This window comes from Lissotriton vulgaris, chromosome 6 (assembly GCF_964263255.1).
Source record: "Lissotriton vulgaris chromosome 6, aLisVul1.2, whole genome shotgun sequence".
NCBI lineage: Eukaryota > Metazoa > Chordata > Amphibia > Caudata > Salamandridae > Lissotriton > Lissotriton vulgaris.
Genome location: NC_141694.1, coordinates 145,546,038 through 145,566,650, shown reverse-complemented (window position 1 = coordinate 145,566,650; position 20,613 = coordinate 145,546,038). Strand labels below are relative to the sequence as shown.

Below are 20,613 nucleotides of genomic sequence, written 5' to 3'. Positions count from 1 at the left end.
TGCTGATAAAATTTCCCTTTTGTGATTTTTATCACCTCTGTAACCTCTGTAACCTCATCAGTGCCTTACGTAAATGTCAGAGCAGACCCAGAGTGTTGACTGTAGAATATCAATGGTGCTTAATATTGAGGCCCAAATATTGACGTAGGGTATATCGAGGATAAGTCTATTGTTTTTTACAATAATATTGTTGTATTTATTATTGTTTTTTGATAATGTTTTACTAGTTCGTTTTTTTGTTAAAGCTATATTGTTATTTATAATATATAGTACACTATAAAAATGATACATTATGGGGATTGTTGGGATTTATTGAATATTGGGTTGGTAACGTTTTCAGTTAAAAAGTCTTATTTCCTATGTTTGCCTAATTATGTATGTTAAGCATTCATTGTATTTATATTTTTAACTATTTTATTAATTTTTAATCATTGCTCTATTTAAGGGTTATGGGATTAATTGTGGGACAAGGTAGCTAGTGTTTACTAAAACATTGAAAATCATTTTATTTTATAATAAAAATATTTAAAATATAATTGATATTATTGCTTTTAAAATAACTTAAAACATTCCTTTTTCATTTGGATTTCCAAATGAAAAAGGAATTTTGGGGTTTTAAAACGTGTTGACCCCAGCTCCTGGGAATAGTCACCCGTAGTGTGTCTTGGGAGAGATTTTACACTATTACCACTCTCCAATCGACAACACTTTTAGCTTACGTTCCCAGAGCCACATACACTGGCAGGAAAAATAGAAGTTTAGAAAGTAAAATCCTCCGCCTAGTGTTTTATATGTCAGTAATGGACTGGTCATACATGTCTTGTAAACCAATATGTCAGTAAGCTTGTACATGTCATTTGTGTATATATAAAAGTGCTTTATGTGTATGGTATCTTGTTTTCAAATGTGTTGACATATGTTGCCCTTCATAATGACATGTGTTAAATGCACAAAACACTTTTCTGGATAAGATAAAGAAAAGTGAAATAAACCACGCGGGCTAATGAATTAAGGACATTGGTTCATTTATTGTTAAACTTTTGATAAACAATGCAAATAGATATCGAATTTGTAAACAACTTTCTAGAAGTGGCCTTTTTTAGATTGTGATCAAAAACCCATCCTCACCACTATATAGGACTTCTCACCCCAATTCCAAAGCCATTAAACATGAACTGGCTATCTCTTACCATTTGGAAATTACCCTTATAAAATGTATTAAAGTAACTCCAATGTTTTCCTGTCGGAGAGATAGGCCTTGCAGTAGCGAAAAATGAATTTAAGAATTTTTCACAACTAGAACATGTAACACTTAAATGTACATCTCCTTCTTTTTAAATACATTACACCCTGCCCTCTGGGCTGCCCAGGGCCAAACCTAGGGGTGACATACATGAATTAAAAAGTAAGGTGAGGTTCTGGCAAATTATTTATTTTACCAGGTCGAAGTGGCAGTTTAAAACTGCACACACAGGCTATGCAATGGCAGGCCTGAGACATGTTTAAAGGGCTACCTAAATGGGTGGCACAATGAGTGCTGCAGCCCACAAGTAGCATTTAATTTACAGGCTTTGGGTACATGTAGTATAATTTTCCTACGGACTTATAAGTAAATTAAACGTGGCAATTGGTTATAAAGTATTCTAAGATGTTTAGGGAGAGAGCTCATGCACTTTAACACTGGTTGACAATGTAACGTGCACAGAGTCCTAAGGCCAATGAAAATGAGTTCAGCAAAAAGTGGAAGAAAAAAGGCAAAATGTTTGGGGGTGGCCCTGCAGAGAGGGCCGGGTCCCACAATGGTGTTTCTGATTTTTTTTTTTTTTACAAATTGGGGTACCCCCTAATATATGCACTAATCCCAGTGTTTTTTGGATTGGAGTTACAACAGTAAATGTACCCTTGCCCCTCCCAATTATAATCACTTGCCTCAATTATTGTTTGACCAGGCTTAATATAGTAAATATGTCCCTCAACTCTTATATGCACTTTCCCCAATGTTTCTTAGACTGGAGCGGGAATAGTAAATATACCGCCTCCCAATTATAATCACTTATCCCAATTTTTTTAGACTAGATTTAGAATAGTAAATTACCACCTCCAATGCAAAAATAATTATCTCCACTCACTCCAGTGTTAGTTGTACTTGAGTTAGAATAGTAAATATGCCCACTCCCATTATATGTAAGTAAGCGTATTTTTGTTGACTATACAAATAGCTGCATGTTCCTTCATTTTAGTTGGAGTGGAGTATTATTGCAAATCTGACCCCCACAAATATATCCACTTTCCTAATATTAGTTGAACTGCTGTCAGAATAGGACATTGGCCCACCCTTCTCCTCAAACAGATGCACATTCCCCCGTTTTCTTGAACTAGAAGTTAGGGTAGTAAACGTGACTTCCCAAATATATGTACTCTCTCCAGTGTTAGTTGAACTGGATTAGGATGGTACATCTGATCTTTCAAATACATGCAGTTTCCCCAATGTTAGCTGGAGTGGAGTAAGAAGAGTAATAATCACAAGCACAGGTTATTTCTTTCTTTATATTTTTGTTACATAATTCAAATGAATGATTATGTATGTACATATTGTGTTATGTTTACTTGGAATTTATTTTTGTTCTTTGAGTTTTACATTCATAATTTTTTGGTAAAATCGTTTATAAATGTGTATTCCTTTTATTACATTAGTGTATGTGGTTATGTATGCACGTTTGTTTTATTACAAATTCAAATGTAATTAAAATCATTTACATTTTCACCGCCATAATTATTTTATATTTTAAAAAATGTTAATCTATATATTTCTGAAGATATTTGATAGTATTTTGTTTCTATAGTAAAACGGAATAATATTTGATGTTTATATGTTGATTAAATATTTAGCAATCTAAGGAAGTTATATTATGTTTTGATTATTTGTAATTTGAAATAAATATTTTATTTTAAAATCTAATTGAAAAGAAACTCATTTGAAATATATAGATTTTTCAAAAGTACTACATTTTTCAATCTAAAACTGTTTTAAATTAAATACACTTAATATTTCTACATTTTACTGTCAATCTTTTACACAATTTTGTTTGTTTTTGATATTTTTGTTAATTCTAATGTAAATTGTTCAACTACATTTTATTGTGATCTATATTTCTGAAGCACACATTTTTTAACTTTAGATAATTTTATACGACAATATTCTGGAATTAATATTTTTTTTTTATTACAAGTAAAGGGTTCTATACTTTGGTAGTAAATACATGACCGCAAAATGTTGATAGCCTGATATTTTTCTGGTCGATATTCAGGACTACAACTGTAATGTTGACATGTGCCTTATGGAAACATCGATCAGTGAAAGGAGCAGTCTATTACCATGAAGGTTCACATAGAAGAAAAGTGTTCTGAGAAACATCACAGTTATGTGTGATGGAGAATATTTAGTAAAAGAACACGACTACCTAAACCATGTCCTCTTTGCCACAATTTAGATTTGAGCATTTCAGTAAGAATTCAAATTAGACTCAACCGTTGGCAAGTGCAGAAATAATAGTGCTACCTCAACCAGCGAAATATCCATATGATTATATATTAATTGAGAAATGCTTGCCGATAGCAGGCAATCATGTGAGCAAGAGACCAACTTACATTATGATGCTTTCTTTGAAAATGGGAGATATTTTTTATCCCATGCCTTATGGCTTCCACCAACACCCCAGCAGAATGTGATCCATGATGAAATAAATGTTATGACTGTGCGGAAACCCTGAATGTAAAAAGCAAATTGATTTGGTTTCCCCAGCACACGCTAATGTCAACATGTTTTACATAAATAACATATATCAACCATTCTTGCCTTTCTTTGTATTTGCTAGGTTTAGTCTCAGATGGCCTTGTTTGGATCTTTTTTTGCCTCTTTTTAGCCAACACTTGTTTCGTCGCCCATGACAGGTGGCCGCGACTTTCTCAGGGCTGTTTCATCGGTTATTGTTATCTTTTAACCGGTTGTAATTCCATTCCAGTTTCCCAAAATAGTTCCTTGTCTTTGTTAGTTTTTCACTCCCAATCGCATAAGTATCATCCCTTATTATTTGTTGTCATCTGTTTTACCACCTTCTCAGGGTTTGCTCATGCAGCCTTCTGTCGTCCCAGCGAGTACGCTTTGACCTGGTCCAAGCGTACTCGCTGGGACGATGGAAAAACTAACGAAAACAAGGAACTATTTGGGGAAACGGGGACGGAATTACAATTGGTTACCCGCATCGCTGCTGCGGTGATTTTTGCGCTGTGCTGCAAATTACCATTTTGCTGTTGTCATGACGAGCTCAGCTCGTCATCAGCACACGACACCCGTGGGTGAAGACGAGTTGAGCTCGTCATCAGCATCGAAAGGGTTAAAAGATAACACTAACCATATCGACGAAACAGCCCTGAGGAAGTCGAACTCACCTGCCTTGTGTGACGAAACATGTGTTGGCTAAAAAGAGGCTAAACAAAGAACCAAACAAGAACATATGAGAATAAACCTAACAAATACAAAGCTAGACAAGAATTGTTGATATCTGTTATTTATGTAATACATATTGACATTAGCTTGTCCGGGGGAAACCAATTTTTTTTTACAAACTGGGTGATTTTGGTTCTCCAGCTGGGGAGTGTCGGAGTCAAGAGCTAGGAGCCAAGGGTCCCCAGGAGTGAAGGCAAATCCCCTTAACCTCCAAAAAACAGTTACAGGAATGCTGTATAGTATACACTCCTGAAGACTGTTCTCTAAAGGTATGGGGGAAAATTCCAAGGAGTGTCCACCACTCTTCCCATACATGGGGCGGAATCACAGGAAGGAAGCAGGTCTGTCTGGTCGCGAGGAGGCTGTAGGGAAAATAGTATGATGGTACCAATTCTATACACTGTACTAACATCCACATAGAGTTACATTGACATGTGATTAGAATCGCAGTTCACTTACCCCAGTCACATCCATGAATGTCCTTGAAGCAGGTTACCAATTTAACAAATGGCCCCGGTAAGTATGGTTCCGAATACTACTTAATGGACCACTCAGTAGCACATTCACACGACATTCAGACCAAAAGAACGAATTAAAATAAAAGGGGGGATCAAAGGGATTTGAGGAGCAATGACTGGCTCTTCAGGGGGCACGAAGAGCGGAGCATGAACTCACTCAAGAGAGGCGAAGCCCGGCCTGGGACCAAGTACCAGGCGGAGCAACACTCTCTCAAAAGGGAAGAAGGAACCTCTGACAAGCGAGCCGAAAGGCCTGAGGTTCCTGTCCAAGTACCAGGAGCAAGCGGGAATGTGGACCGGCTCCTCGCACAAGCCCAGAGCCAAGACTCGAATCTGGAAAAGAACAATGCGCGAAAAGATCCTCGGTCGAGGAGAGGCAGGGGCTAGGGTGTTTCGAACAGAGAACCGTCTCCGACCCAAGAGTGCCTCCTAAACAGCCCTCGAACGAATGAAAGATAGGGAAGCAAGGAATGCAGGACTGGAACAGGGAATAGAGCAAGACGCCGGGGGGAATGGCGGATAACTCGCACTGGAAACAAGGAAGGGGGTGTGGTCACGGAAGTAAGCCAAGCGTCGGCTTACAGGTAGAACGTCTCTTTACGTCTGCTAGGGACCGTCCATAAAGGACCTTATTCTTGGCAGAACGTCTAGGGAGAGGGAATTAATTGACATGGGGACCCTGCCTAACCACATGTCAATGTCTATTTCTCGATGTATGCCGCAAAACCCTAACAGGGAGTGGATGATCTCTCCACTTCAAAGCACTGCACATAAATAAGTTCATGACAACATTCAAGTGTAATTCTGTAGAGCACCACAGAGCCTTCTGCAAACCTCGCCTGCACAAGCGTATCTACACATGCTGTGTACTCTGCCCCAAGTTTAACATTTTCCATATGTGTTTTTTAATACCTCGAGCAAGTATCTTATGTGACGCCTGTGGGTTCCTATTATAGTTCATTATAGTGAAGTAGTGTGGCTCACTGGTTAGAGGCGGCAGACCCGAAAGCAGAGGACGGCCCGGGACCAGGGTTCGATTCCCGGCGCGGCAGGTTTCTGGACCAGGGTCAGCGGACTCGATAATTCTCTCGCCTCGGTGGCCACTCTGATCAGCGATCACACTCGGCAACTCTGGGCATCAGCTTGCCTCATCTTCACTAACGGCCCCACCAGACCGCCGGGGATGCCTGGTCTCACCCTGGAGATACCCATTAAGGGACCATCTCTCAGGGAAGCCAGGAAGGGTTTCGCAGCGGTCGAAGCGCCTTGGGACCCTACGGGTAAGTAGTGCGCTATATAAATGCCTATACATTATATTTCTGCAATACTGGCTGCTAAGCAAATAATCAGCCATATTCATGAACATGAATTGCGCTCGCAAATGGCCAGATTCTGAGAATCTGGCCGTTTGGGAGTGCGATTTTTGCATTTGGGATTCATCATCCCAAATGCAAAAATCGCTATTTGCAAACTCGCATATTTGCGAGGAATTGGATTTAAGGAATCTCTAATAGAGATTCCTTAAATGCAATTCATCAACCTATTAGAAATTGCGAATTCGCAATATTTGGTCGCAATTTACCACGAAATCTGACTTCGTGGTAAATTGCGATAAACGAGTAAAAAGCACTTTTGTGCATTTTTTACTTTTGCATGTTGCACACACACATGTCCACTGGACATGTGTGTGCGCAACACCTGTTCAAATGTACATTTGAGGGGTGCTACAGGGTGTCCTTTGGACACCCCTGGCACCCTTCAAATCGCAATCTTATTTGCGATTAGCAAATTGCTAATCGCAAATAAGGAATACTCCCCATTCATTCCTATGGGCCTTTTGGCCCATAGGAATAAATGGGGAGTTTTTCCTTATTTGCGATTAGCAATTTGCTAATCGCAAATAAGGAATCAGTAGGAATCGCAATAATTTTTGCTAATCCTACATGAATCGCGTTTTGCAAGTCCTTAATAGCGAATCGCTATAATTCGCTATTAGGGCCTCGCAAAACGGGAGACTGATGAATATGGCTGAATGTTTCTTTCTGATTTTAGTACCCTGCTGGTCTCATTTGCATGAGTGTTAAAGCTTTGTTAGGTACATGCCCCTAAGCATGTTTATTCCTAGAAATAGGTAGGACTGTGTTAATGTATGTTGTAGTAGGTAAACCCTTTAGGCTCATTCTTCACGAGACCTATCGGATGGGAAAGTAAGCAAGTTGTTCCAACACCTTATCAAATTTTAATTATCGCCTTGCAAAAATAGCGAATACAGAATATCAATTACCACTATGTTTTCAAGAGTGTGTGTGTGCACGTGTGCGAGAGAGAGAGTTTGTGTCTATAGAAGCTATTTTTGTAAGAGTTACTTTAGATGTTGGCACTGTTTTTAAACGATTGGCCTACACAAAAAACTGTTAAATTTTGAGATCAAGCGTAGAATTCGTCGATATGTTTAGTAAAGAACTTTTACCTTTTACACCTGCAGGTAAGAGGGTGCCTATGTTTGATCGGTTATAAGTCTCCCCACCTGAACCCTAGAGTGTAGCCACATTGCTTTTCAGTTACACTTGTAGGTGTTGGGTTACTCGCAAAATTGTGGTGAAACGTCATTTAACACAGGTGCACCCCCTGCCTCTTAAATAAATATTTGTATTTATATGAATAGGACACAGGCAATACCCTCCCAGAGTGGAGTTAGAACACTTTGAAAAAGAGCAGTTTAGTATTTTTTTCTCCACTTTTTCTGGTCCCACTTGGCCATGTCTGCTGCAGTGGCCCTGCTGCCTCACCTGGCCACTAGGGGGCGGCCATCTTGTCCTAAGGACGCCTCTCTCCGGGAAGTGACTTCACGCACCCCGGAAGCGGGGCGGGCCCGGGTCCTGCCGGGTGGTGGCGGCAGCAGCGGTGGCGGCTCGCGCACAAAACCAAGATGGCCGCGAAGTCGGACGGCGTCCGGGCGGGCAGCGGCTTCGCCCAGCTGCACAACCTGGACGAGGCGGCGGGGCCCGGCGAGAACGAGAGCAGCTCGCTGCACATCTGCCACTGCTGCAACACCTCCTCCTGCTACTGGGGCTGCCGCAGCGCCTGCCTGCGCTCGCTGCTGGGCAGCCGGCGGGGCGAGCCCGGGGGCGAGGAGCGGGGCCCCGCACCGGCGGCCGCGGGCCCGCATCGCCCCTGGCTGGACTGCCTGTGGATCGTGCTGGCCCTGGCCGTCTTCTTCTGGGACGTGGGCACTGACCTGTGGCTGGCACTGGACTACTACTGGCGGCGGGACTACACCTTGTTCGGGCTGACGCTGTCCCTGGTGCTGGTGCCCTCGCTGCTGGTGCAGGCGCTCAGCTTCCGCTGGTTCGCCGAGGACTACGGCGGGGTCGGGCTGGGCGCCGTACAGGGGCTCAGCAGCCGGGGGCCCCCCATGATGGGCACCACGGGCGCCGCCGTCAACCACATCCGGGCCACCATCACCAACCCCGGGGCCCTGGCCTTCTGCAGGCTCTCCGTCTGGGTCTGGCAGGCGGTCATCCACATCCTGCAGCTGGGGCAAGTGTGGAGGTAAGGCTGGCTTTGGGGGGGTCTTGTGAGGTGCAGTGGTGCCTGAGCACTGCTGGGGTTTCTGATGGGGTGCCGGGTCATTGATGGGGTGTGCATATCTTTGATTACTGCTGGGGATTCCGATGAGGTATGGGCTCTGCTGGGCGTTTTGATGGGATGTAAGGCACTGCTGGGGTTTCTGATGGGGTGCCAGGGCACTGCTGGGGTTCCTGATGAGGTGTGCATATATGTGATCATTGCTGGGGTGTGGGCTATGCTGGGGGGTAAGGCATTGGTGGGGTGCCGAGCACTGCTCGGGTGTTCGATGGGACGTGGGGCACTGTTGGGGCGTAGAGGTGTTTGAGCACTGTTCGGGGTTACTGATGGGGTTCTGGTGTGTGGGGTGCCTAGTCACTGCTGGGGATTCTGTTGAGGTATGGGGGAGTCTGGATGCGAGTGCTTAGGTCGTTCTTGCTGGGGTACATTTTCACGAATGATGGGGTACTCCTGATACTAGTACTGGGGGGTTCTGACCACCTGTGGCGGAAGATTTGTGACAATTACAGGGGATGCCTCTCTCTCCTCTGCCACGGACTTGGGGTTTCTTGTCGGATGGCCCCTCGGAGCAGCCATCATGCCCTGCAGCGCCTGCACAGACGGTTAAAGACCGCAGTTTGCTGATAGTTCTGCTTGTTTTTGGTCGTGTGTTTGTGCTGGCTGTGGCTCAGCATGTCTCTGCTTCACCCAAATTTCTCAGGTTGTGTTTATTTCCAAAGTCCAAGCGTGTTATATTTGTGGTGCTCCTTACAGTTCGGTTGGCACCACTGTCGTGGTGTGGGAGGGGGTGCTGTGGAGTGCCGTTTGCGTGAAGCAATCTGCACGACTCACCTCCAGAGCTCCACCAAGGAAGCAGGGAGCGTGCGGTGTGTGTGCCTGTTCTTGCTGTGGTGCAATGTCAAGTGCAACGTTAGAGGTTGTGCGTGGGTGTGTTTCCTTTTGGACGAGTGTGCATGCAGGACGTGTTGTGCTTGGGCTGCAGTGTGCAGGGTAGGGCTGGGATATCCGGGGCTGCTGGGAGGCCATGGAGCTGAGTGTTTGGGACGGCTAGCTGTGGCTGCGTGGCCGCAGGAGCTGGCCCCGGTGCGGAGGTACCGAGGCCGCCGGTGACATGTATACCTGGGATGGGCTGGGAGCTGCTGCGCTGCTCCGCTTGTTTCTGGGTCAGTGGTCGTATTTGGGAGTAATCCTTGCTGATGATCCGTTTGGAAGTGTGCTGTGGCTGCCCTCGATATAGGAAAGGTAATACAGGCTTGTATAGCGCATATTTGTCCTTCTTAGTATGCTGTTCGTTTGGTGCTGATCATTTTGTGCCGGCTGTATGTGTTTTATTGCTGTTTCTGTGCCCGATCTCTTGTATTTGTGACGTAGGTAGGAGTTGGACAAAGCTTGGAGCTGTCTATGGTGCTGGTCTGCTAGACCTGGGTTTCACGCTGGGAGCTGTCTGTGGTGCTGATTGTACCTGACTCTCTGTGTACTGGGTCAGACGGTAACGCTGGGAGCTGTCTGTGGTGCTGAGTATACCTGGGTCAGAGGGTAAAGCTAGGAGCTGTCTGTGGTTCTCAGTGTACCTGACTCTCAGTATACCAGGGTCAAACTAGGAGCTGTCTGTGGTTCTGATTGTACCTGACTCTGTGTTCCTGTGTCAAAGGGTCAAAGGGTAAAGATAGGAGCTGGTTGTACCTACGGAGGGCTGTACTGATCTCCGTTTGCCCTGGTCTCTGGGGTTAAGAATGGTTAGGGAGGGACTGTCCTGGTCTCCTTATGCTCTGGCCTCTGGTCTATGAGGTTGGCATGTCTAGAGAGGGGCTGTACAGATCTCCTTATGCCTGGGTCTCTGGAATTCGGCATGGCTTGGAAAGGACTGTACTGATCTTATGTCTGGGTCTGGGTTCGGCTAGGGAGGGGCTGTAATGGTGCTGAATTGACTCGAAAAAGTATGTGTTTTTAAGAGTTATGTCTGCTAACTCTCTGGTTGTCTTTTTATTCTGAAATGTATTGTATGTATTATTCATGGTATTTTATCCTTGTGCTTTTATGGTCATTTATATGTGCCGAATAAAGCTTCATGAATTGAATTGACTCGTGCTGTGGAGTGGTCATGGAATATCCGTGTTTCCATAGATTTGCTTGACTGTACAGAGCTCCTATGCTGGTAATTAGATGTAAAGCGCTGTCCCTCCTGGCGCTGAACAGTTCGGGCCTGGCTGACGCACTGATACGTTTTGTTCTATAGATGGCTCGCGCTATCTGCAGCAGAGACTAAGTGTGAACCTTTGGAAGCGGATCTTCTTGTGCTTTGGCCACGGGATAGGGCGCTTTGGGGCGATGTGAGACGCCATTGAAAGGGGGTGCACGTGTAATGCCTTATTGTAGCACTTCCTACTCTTGGCGAGGCGTTGTGAGCGGGGCGCTCCGGGGTGACCTTCTGTTCCGCTGTTTGGTCTGCCTGGGGACCCTCTGCGCTGCCACTGATGCCGGGTCTGCCAAGGGACCCTCTGCACTGTCATGTGTCACTGCTCAGACCCCTTTGCGCTGCTTGTGTCACTGCCCGATCAGATCCGACTCCCCGGGAGCGTTCAGCGCAGCGGCACGGCTCTAGGACACGGGTGTCCGGGGAGCTCTCCGCGGTGCTGATCCGCGGAGACTAGCTGTGCACCGAGCTGGAAAGGCGCGCTGCTGCAGCAGGCGAGAAGGGCAGCACACGAGCGCCGCGAAAGGGGGTCTGGACTCGGCGATCCCGTGCAGATCCGACACACAATCCGCGGCCTCCTCTGAAACACACATGTACACACGCACACACAAGCTGGCCCCTGAAACAAACACGCGAGCGCAGACAGGCCTCCTTTGCAACGCACACACTGTAAAAAACACAGGCTACGTACACACAAACACACAGACTGACATCCTCTGAAACAAACACGCGTGCGTGGGGGCTAAACACACGCTGACCACTGACCGCCCTTCTCTATGGTGCACAGCCCTTCCTTCTTGCCTCACCCGGGGTCGCATTGATCGCTAGAGCCGATCCTGATGACGGCAGGTGCATGAGAAGGACAGGCTGTTCGCTGCACGTAAACTCCCACTTTCTCACCCCAGGAGGGGGTGGCATACTGCTCCTCTGCACGCCCGCCCTGCCGGCACCGGGAGGCAGGGCTCAAACCCGAGGACTGCTGTGGGCTTGCAGTGCAAGCTGGGGAGGAGGGGCGGCGGGGGTCTTCGGTAAAATACAATATATACAGCCAAGATGCCGTAACTCCGAGCATCAGAGAGGGCAGGCACCTTAACACTCTCCTCCAGCGGTTGGCAGTGATGGTGGGGGATGGGGGGGGGGGCAGAGCGTTTGTCAATGGTGCGTTGTAATGAATGACATATGGTTGATTGCATGGACACCCGGGCTTCCCTGGACTAAACCTTGTACTCGGCAGTGGAACCCGCCCCGAGCTCGGCAGCCTCGAGCATGAAAGCGAGGATTGCAAACTCGGGGAATAGCCGGAGAGCCGCCCTGTCTACTATCCCAAAAGCACACGCAAATACACACAGGGATGCGCTGGGTGTGTTGTTAAAATGATCATCCACTGCGTGCTTACAGCGCCAAGACCGCTCTCTTGATTTCGGCGCTGGTTGTGGATGGAAACCACCCCGTTTACTCTGTGCTTTTGTTTTGGTTTAAAAGAAGCCGGGCTGCTGCTTCTCGCGTTGCGCTTATGAACCGCTGCCCCCCTGCGAGCGCAGGCAGTGGTTGGGTCCGCAGTGATAATGTATTCAGACCTCATTAATACCTGTCACTAGATTTGTATTTCCTGCTTTCGCCTCGTTTTGTGCAAATACAGAATGCAAATGGCAATTTCGTTTTCCCCGAGATAGCAGAAAAAACACTGCATAGCTGGCAGAATGGGAAACAAATCGGATTTTAAATCGCCGGTGGCACGAGGGAGGCACGGAGCGTGCAGAAGGGTGTGTACTATCAATTGTGTGTTCCTGTACGCGGCCTGTAAACGAGTAAATCGATCAGAAGGTTTAAACGTGCTCAGAGGCAGACCGGAGCCTGAAACTGGCAGTGAAATGTTTCACCAATGCATTCTTTTAACAGGGATTTGTATAGCGCTGATTTGCAATCAGGGCTGCGTTGCAGCGCTGCCACTTTCTGAAAAATATTAATCCCAGACGTCTTTCTGTTTCCTTTACTGGGTGTCACATTTGTTTTATGTATTGAGTGAATGTGGATTGCTCACGTGCTGGCGTTTGTCAGGTTCTACTTTTTGTGACAGTCCTGGTAGGCGCCGGCAGGGTACGGTGCCAGGTCTAAGCAGGGAATGGTGCAGAGGAGGGATGTTAAGTTGCCAGGACTGGGTACCCCCTTTCTGTGCTCTGTGAGGGCGGCAGTGCGTTGTCGTGTTGGATAGCGCCGTTCGTGGTGCCAGCGCAGGATGCTTGCCAGCCCACACAGGGCAGGCGTGCAGCGAGCAGATGTATGTTCCACCGCCCTGCTCTCCAGGCATGGGGCCCATCTACATTTCACGCCTGCCAGCGCTCGTGTTCCCGCTCAGCGCTTCATCTGTGTCCATCAGAGGAGCTAGAAGCAGGCTGCATGCTCTGAATACCTGCTGCTCTGCCAAGACCGACCCTGGCACCTGGCCTTCTCCACCCTCCGATGGCAGCAGCTCCGTGGGCTAGGGCACTCGGAAACCGCTAGATTGTGTGGGCACCCCCAGCCGTGTGGCACAGTGATCCATGAGTATGGACAGTGGATTGGGAGGCAGACAGCTCGAAGAAATGCCAGTGAGGGAGAAGAGCGAACACACCTACGAGGGCTATGGGAGAGACAGGCGCATAAGCAAGCAGGCAGGCAGCGCAGAAAGACGGATCGACCGACAGAAACACGGACAGGGCGATACACAGGCGAACACAGGCACAGTTCGATTGAAGAACAGACGAGAAATACATGGAAAGAGATGGGTGGGTGTAGACATATAGAGAAATATATATATATACTTACCGTGGGATTGTGACGTATAGCTAGGAGAGAAACAGTAACACGCATAGACAGATGAATCCCTCTGAAGTAGACGCAATGTAACTGAATGGATGCATCGATCAATTAATGTAGGGGGAGAATGGGACTCTAGATGAAAACAGATATATATATATATATATATATATATATATATATATATATATATATATATATATATATATATATATAGACAGACAGACCAGCTGCACAGACAGACAGACAGACCAGCTGCACAGACAGAGAGAGTGAATACATAGATGGACACACAGACACACGGATGGATCAATTGACGGATGGATGCAAGGGTGAAGAGGTCGATGAAAAGAGGCTGCCTCATGGAATGGTGGACAGATAGACCGACACAGACAAACAGATATATCGATAGCCCATTGGATACATGGGTAGATACCCAGGTGTATGGATCGATGGATGAATGGGTGGATGGAGGCATACATGAAAAGAGACTCGGTTGGCTAGACAACTGGTTAGACTGACAGATAACTAGATGGACACATGGATGATTGTTTGCTCAATGGGTGTGTGGATCACGAAATGAAATACTGCATGGAATAAAGGACAGAGAGAAGGACAGAGAGACTGACAGATAGACACACTCGCTGATTGATAGACGGACAGATTGCTAGCCAGATGGATACCTAGATGGACACTTGGATGAATGGATGCACAGCCAGAGACCTAGATGGAAAGAGCGATGTGTAGACAGAAAAGTTTGACAATTCACAAATCGAAAAAGTATGACAGCTGGACTTGGATTGATGGACGGAGACATCGAGAAGTAGAATGACCCCTAGTGGAGCAAGTATAGGCCGACACAGAGGCGGGCTGAAAACACACAGTCCGGCAGTCAGACTGACGCTAGTTGTTCTAAGAGTCAACGAGCTGCTAGTTAATAATACAGTTTGTGTAAGTGTGCAGCCACATTCCAGGTGCCTGGAGCAGATACATTCCGTGATCCCATCCTGGGCGCTGCTCTCATCTGAATACCTGTTGAGCAGATTGCTGCTGAATGAAAGGCAACTCCCGGCCCCAACTCCCTGGGCATTAAAAATGTATCCTGTACACGTGTTATGGAATCCCTGCTCTGAGGGCGGATACTTGACTTGTTACTCGCAGCTGGTTTAAAATACACGAGGAACGAGCCGAGGGTGTAGAGAAAGTGATGACAGAGCATCATTAGCCGAATCTAGGCAGCATCCGAGCCCATGAGCTGTGGAAGGGTTTGGGGGTCTAGCTTACTTTAGAGCTGCAAGAGGTGAGCGAGTTCAAGGAATACTGTTTATGCCAAAGTACATGAGGTGCGAGACAGTCTAGTGGTCTTGTTTACATCAAAGTACATGAAGTGCGGGAGAGTGCAACAGAGTCTGTTTACGTCCAAGGAGTCTTGTTTACACCAAAGTACACGAGGTGCGGGAGAGTCCAAGGAATCTTGTATATACCAAAGTGTATGAGGTGCGGGAAGGGTCTTGTTTACACCAAAATAATTGACGTGCAGAGGAGTGCAATGGGGTTTTGTTTACAACAAAGAACATGAGGTGCGGGAGAGTCCAAGGGGTCTTGTTTACACCAGAGTACATGAGGTGCAGGAGAGTTCAAGAAATCTTGTTTATTCCATAGTGCAGGTCCAGGGGCTCTTGTGTATACTAAAGTACATGAGGTGTGGGGAAGTCCACGGGGTTTTGTTTGCACCAAACACGAGGTGCGGGAGAGTCCAAGGAATCTTGCTCACACCAAAGTACATGAGGTGTGGGAGAGTCCAACAAGTCTGTTTACACCAAAGAACATGCAGTGCCGGAGAGTTCAAGGAATATTGTTAACACCAAAGTACACGAGTTACAGGAGAGTTAAATAAAGTTAATAAAGTAGTGGGAGGTTGTTTTCACTCTCATTCGAGGACTGTGTAAAATATTACCATTACTGCCAGTCCAGGCAAGAACCACAGTAGTCAGGAGCATTATTTTAAGCCGCCTAGGTTACTGCAACGACCTGCTTCTGGAATCCCCAGGGTATCTGATTGCCAGACTTCAGAGTATCCAGACATCAGCAGGCAAGCTTGCGTTAAGCCGACCACATCGCTTCTCGACAACACAGGCATTAGCGGAATTACATTGGCTCCCAGAGGCACAAAGGATTTTGTTTAAATCCTTGTGTGTAACTTTTAAAGCACTTTATGGGCAAGGGCCCAAGATGATCCAAGCCAGATTCCAATGGTACGTACCCACTCGTAGCCTTCGCTCCACTTCAGCCCATTCTGTCATGATACCAGGGACAAAGAGAGCAACCATGGGTGGAAAAGCTTTTAGTGTGGCGGCCGCCCGCCTCTGGAACAACCTCCCCCTGGAAATCAGGAGCACTCAGAACTTACTGCTGTTCCTTAAGAAAGTAAAGACATGGCTATTTCCTCAAGCTTGATCCCTGAGCTTTTTTTCTTTTTTTCTTTTCAAATTCTTTATCAGCTGCTCCCATCTAGCTCAGCTGTCTAGTATTACGGTTCTCTTGCTGTCTTAGCGCCAGGATGCCCGCAGGGTTACAGTGCACTCTATAAATGGTAAAAATAAATAAAATAAAAGGAGTCTTGTTTACACCAGAGTACATGAGGTGTGGGAGAGTTCAAAGAATCTTGTATACACTAAAGAATATGAGGTGCAGAAGAGTTCAAGGAAGAAAACAAGTTACTTACCTGTAACTTCAGTTATCCAGTATTGGTATCTTTCATAGATTCACATGCCTGAATCATTCCCCGTCGTCGAGGCGGGAGTCCCACGGTAAATAAAAAAGCAGTGCCAAAAGCACTTTGTAGTAGTAGGCCCTAGAAAAGGCCTGAGGCCTATATTATAGTAGCCTATCTACATCATTATGCTAAAAAGACCAAAGTCTTTGCTCCAACCAATCAGCTTACAGCACCCTCTAGAACCTTCCCTGCAGAGCCAGCTCTCCTCAGATTTTCGTAGCACAAGTGGGAACAAGTATCCCGAACTTAGAGAACTGACTCTCCGGGGAGGAGGGTGGGTGCATGTGAATCTATGAAAGATACCAATACTGGATAACTGAAGTTACAGGTAAGTAACTTGTTTTCTTATCCAGTATTGGGGTATCTTTCATAGATTCACATGCCTGAATCAGAATAGCAAGCAGTATACCAAGTATACAGTCGGTTGCGGATGGTGGGAGACGTGTGCTGATAAACTCCCAGATGCATCCATTATTTGTTACCAGAGGCTTGATAATGCAAACCTTTAAAGTTAAAACATGATTTATACGAACTAAAGAGACATGCATAATAAAGTCCAAACATGGATATGTAAATCTCATACACATCCAATATATCAACTAAAGTACATATAAATATAATATGTTAAAATCGCATAACCTCATGCATATCATGAATAAAGGCAAGCATAGATAATATTTAAAAAGCCAAAGGGTAACAGAAACTGGTATTAACGAAAAAAGGTAGCGTAGGACCACCTGTCCAAGTGCCGAACCCTCTTGACATGTAGACTAAAGGCAGTAATGTATCATGAACGTGTGGACATTTTTCCATGTCACAGATCCACATATCTTCTGGAATTACTCCAGCCTACACAGCTGTGAATGTTGATACTGTTCTAGTCGGAAAGAGCTTTGACCTTCCTCTGCAAAGGTTTGTTAGTCTTGTCATGGCAGAAAAGATGCTAATCATCTGGCTATTCTTGCCTTTGTTACAGCCGTTCTAAGAGTAGCTTGACCATAAGCCACGAACAGCTGGCTGGATCATCTGATATCCTTAGTTTTCTGTAGTTAGAATCTTAAACAGCGTTAAACCTCCAGCGAGTGTATTACTCTTTCAGCTGGAGGAGACGGATCCGGAAAGAATGTCTTTAATCTTACCGGTTCGTTAGACTGAAATTGTGTTGGTACCCTAGGAATGGACCTGGGATTTGTCCAAAGGGTTACATAGTTCCGAGGAAAATGTAAAATTGAGGTGTTCCTTTATAGTGAAAGCTTGGATCTCACGAACCCTTTTTTCCAGAGGTAAGAGCCAGTAAAAGGGTAATTTTCCAGGTGAGGAATTTGAGATCTGGTTACTGGTTAAGCTCCAATGTACACTGCATTAACTGCACTAGCAATGCCGAGTTCCCACTCTGGGAGGGTGCTCGCCTGGAGAGAAGGCTTGGAAAAGCCCTTTCATAAACTGTTTGACAAGTGCCGAAGAGCAGAAAAAAGAAACTTTAAACATTTCCTAAATCTGGAAGACGCATTTTGTTCGATGAAAAAACTAAGCCCACACTTGGCTAGAAGAGCAGATAATGGAGAACTTGTTCTGCAGTAACTAATTGAGGGAATGGCATTCACCTCACACCAACCGCAAAATCGCTTCCATTTGAGGCGATAAGCCCTGATTGTACCTTGGGTACGAGATTTGGCCAAAGTTTCACAATAGGTCCTTGAAACGTTGATGCCCTTGAACTCTAACAAATGATAAGCTGTGCGTGCAAGTGTAGTGACTGTGGGTCCGGATGAACCACTTGGCCTCCGTCCCCTGACAACATCGTAAGCTCAGGCCGTAGCCGAATGGGCTTGCCTGTAAACAATAGCAGAAGTTCCGAGAACCAATTTAGGCCAACGGGGCGCAATCGGAATCAGATGGTAACCTTTCAGCTTCATCTTGCAAAACACCTTCGGAACCAATGGCATTGGGGAAAAAGCGTATGCACAAACTTCTGACCATTGCATGGACAGGGCATTCCTTCTTGATCCCTGTTAAGGGAACCTGCTGGCATCATATCGGCCTTCCTTGTTCTCTTTGAACGCAAATAGATCCCGTGCCGGCTGAACCCAAACTTGGAATACTGGGTTCACCTGTCCCTTTCCCAGCTTCCACTCGTGACAGTCCGACTGAGACATGCTCAGAGCATTGTGGAGAGCCCTGACGTGTTCAGCTCTCGAAATCGTGTGAAATGCGACACCTTCTCACAATTCCTGAACCTTTTGCGAGAGTGTAGCCGATTCAGTTCCTCCTTGTTTATTGATATAATACATGCTGATGATATTGTCGGTTTGGACTAGCACAGAGGAATTCTCAATCCTCAGAAGGAATGCTTGGGGGAACAGAACAGCGTTGTGGAGATCAAGCCTGTTGATCTGCTGTTGTCTTTGTCTTTGAGACCATTTTCCTTGAATTCTGCAAATCCTGCCGATGACCTCCCCATCCTTTCATGGAGGCATCAGTCGTTAAAACTAACCCTGGAATGGTTTGCAGGAACGTGCGACCCTGGGTTATATTCTCTGTCTGCGACCAGCAATATACCTAATTTATCATGCACAGCGTAACCTTGATGGTATTGTCGAACGAACCCATTGTTTGTCTTCCTGAAAAGGTCCCATTTTGAGCCACGCTAAGGGTATGAGATGTATCGTTGAAGAGCACATCTTCAGGAACGAAGCAAACATTTGATGCTGTCGTTGAGGATCCGCCCCAGATACAAGACGAGATGGGTACATCTACTGTGGCAATCTTGGTTTCGTGTTCTGAAGGACCTCTGAGCAGTCATTCTTCTAGATAGGGGAATACTTGCATTCCTCAAGATCTCAATGCTGCTGCCACTGGTACCAAGTACTTCGTGAATGGCTCTTGGTGACGATTTCAGCCCAAACGGGAGCACTCCGCACCTATAATGGGCGCCAGCCACGTGAAAGCGAAAATATTTGTGCTGTTTGGGGTGGACAGGTATGTAGAAATTTGCATCCTCTCCATCCAGAGAGGCCATAAAATATTCGTTTAAATAACTTATTTGTTGTGAAAACGATGGGGACCCCTGGGCGGAGTAGTATATGGTTGTTTGATAAATTCCAGGGAGTGGCCATTGGTTACTAGGTATAGAACCCATTGGTCTGACATAGTTCTTTGTCACTTGTAAACAAAAACCTGAAATCTTCGGGCCCACGCGAGAAAAGGGTAAAATGATTGGAGCCCTGTGGGGATCATGGCTTCCTGTTAGCGTCTCAGCCTTGATACTTAAATCTCTTTCGACCACCCTGACGGGAGAAACTAGACAGATTATCTACAGCAAGATGCCTGGCTGCAAGGCTGTACCGAGATTGATACTGCTCCTCCTCTTGATGAAAACCTCTTCATCTCGCTCCTCAGAAAGATCCGCACCCATATTGAAGGGTGCTTAATGATCGTGCAGTATCAGAGCCAGGTTTTATAACTAAAAGGGCTTCTTTAAAATGTTTACCCAACCAAAAACTCTTCATCATAGGCCATGCCAAGAATCTTTGCTCAGGGCTTAAGGTAGCGGCTTTAAGCCATCCCTGACGTCTAAGCCCTGCCTCCCCTGCTAAATGACGGAGGTTGTTGTTGTCGATGTTCAAGGCGCAATCTAAAGTTTTGATGCGGCATGTTCACCTTCCAACAGAATCTTTCCTGCATCCCGCCTTCGGTCCTCAGTAATGAGGTCATTGAAACTCGTTATGTCCAACCATATTCGACAGTCATAACAACCGATCATGGATAAAGGATTGCCAGCTCTACTAGAGGCTGCTGCCAAAGTAGAGAATTTTTCCCCATAAGGTCCAGACGACACCCTTCTTTGTCAGGCGGTGTGGTAATAGGCATTGCAGGATTTTAGATTGCTGTTGAGCGGGCTGTGAAATTACTGAATTTGGTCGAACAGTTGCCTATCAGACCGGATGGGCTGTTAGTAGGTACACATCATTTCTGTTCTATGCGCAGAAACACTGGAATAGACTTAGTCTATAATAGGTACTACTCTCGTAAACTTCCTGCATACCTTCTCAAAACCATGAAGGAGATATTCTGTTTGCTCGCCTGTAACTGGCAGTCAAACTCTAGCTGCTGCCCACTACATTAAAAAATATATATATAATGCTGTTACCGCTGAAGCCATCGCAGCCAATCGCATCATAGACTTTGTCGTAGACATGGTTATGTAGGCCAGGTTAATGCCGACTAGAACGAC

At 45.9% G+C, this 20,613-nt stretch overlaps 1 protein-coding gene across 1 annotated transcript in view; it reads left to right on the top strand.

Annotated features, from left to right (window-relative positions):
* Positions 1 to 7,954: 7,954 nt before the first annotated feature.
* XKR6 (XK related 6) overlaps positions 7,955 to 20,613 on the top strand; it is a 703,926-nt gene continuing 691,267 nt past the window's right edge. The window contains exon 1 of the mRNA XM_086925144.1: positions 7,955 to 8,577. Coding sequence (XP_086781270.1) covers positions 7,955 to 8,577 — 623 coding nt within the window. The remainder of the gene's footprint in view (positions 8,578 to 20,613) is intronic.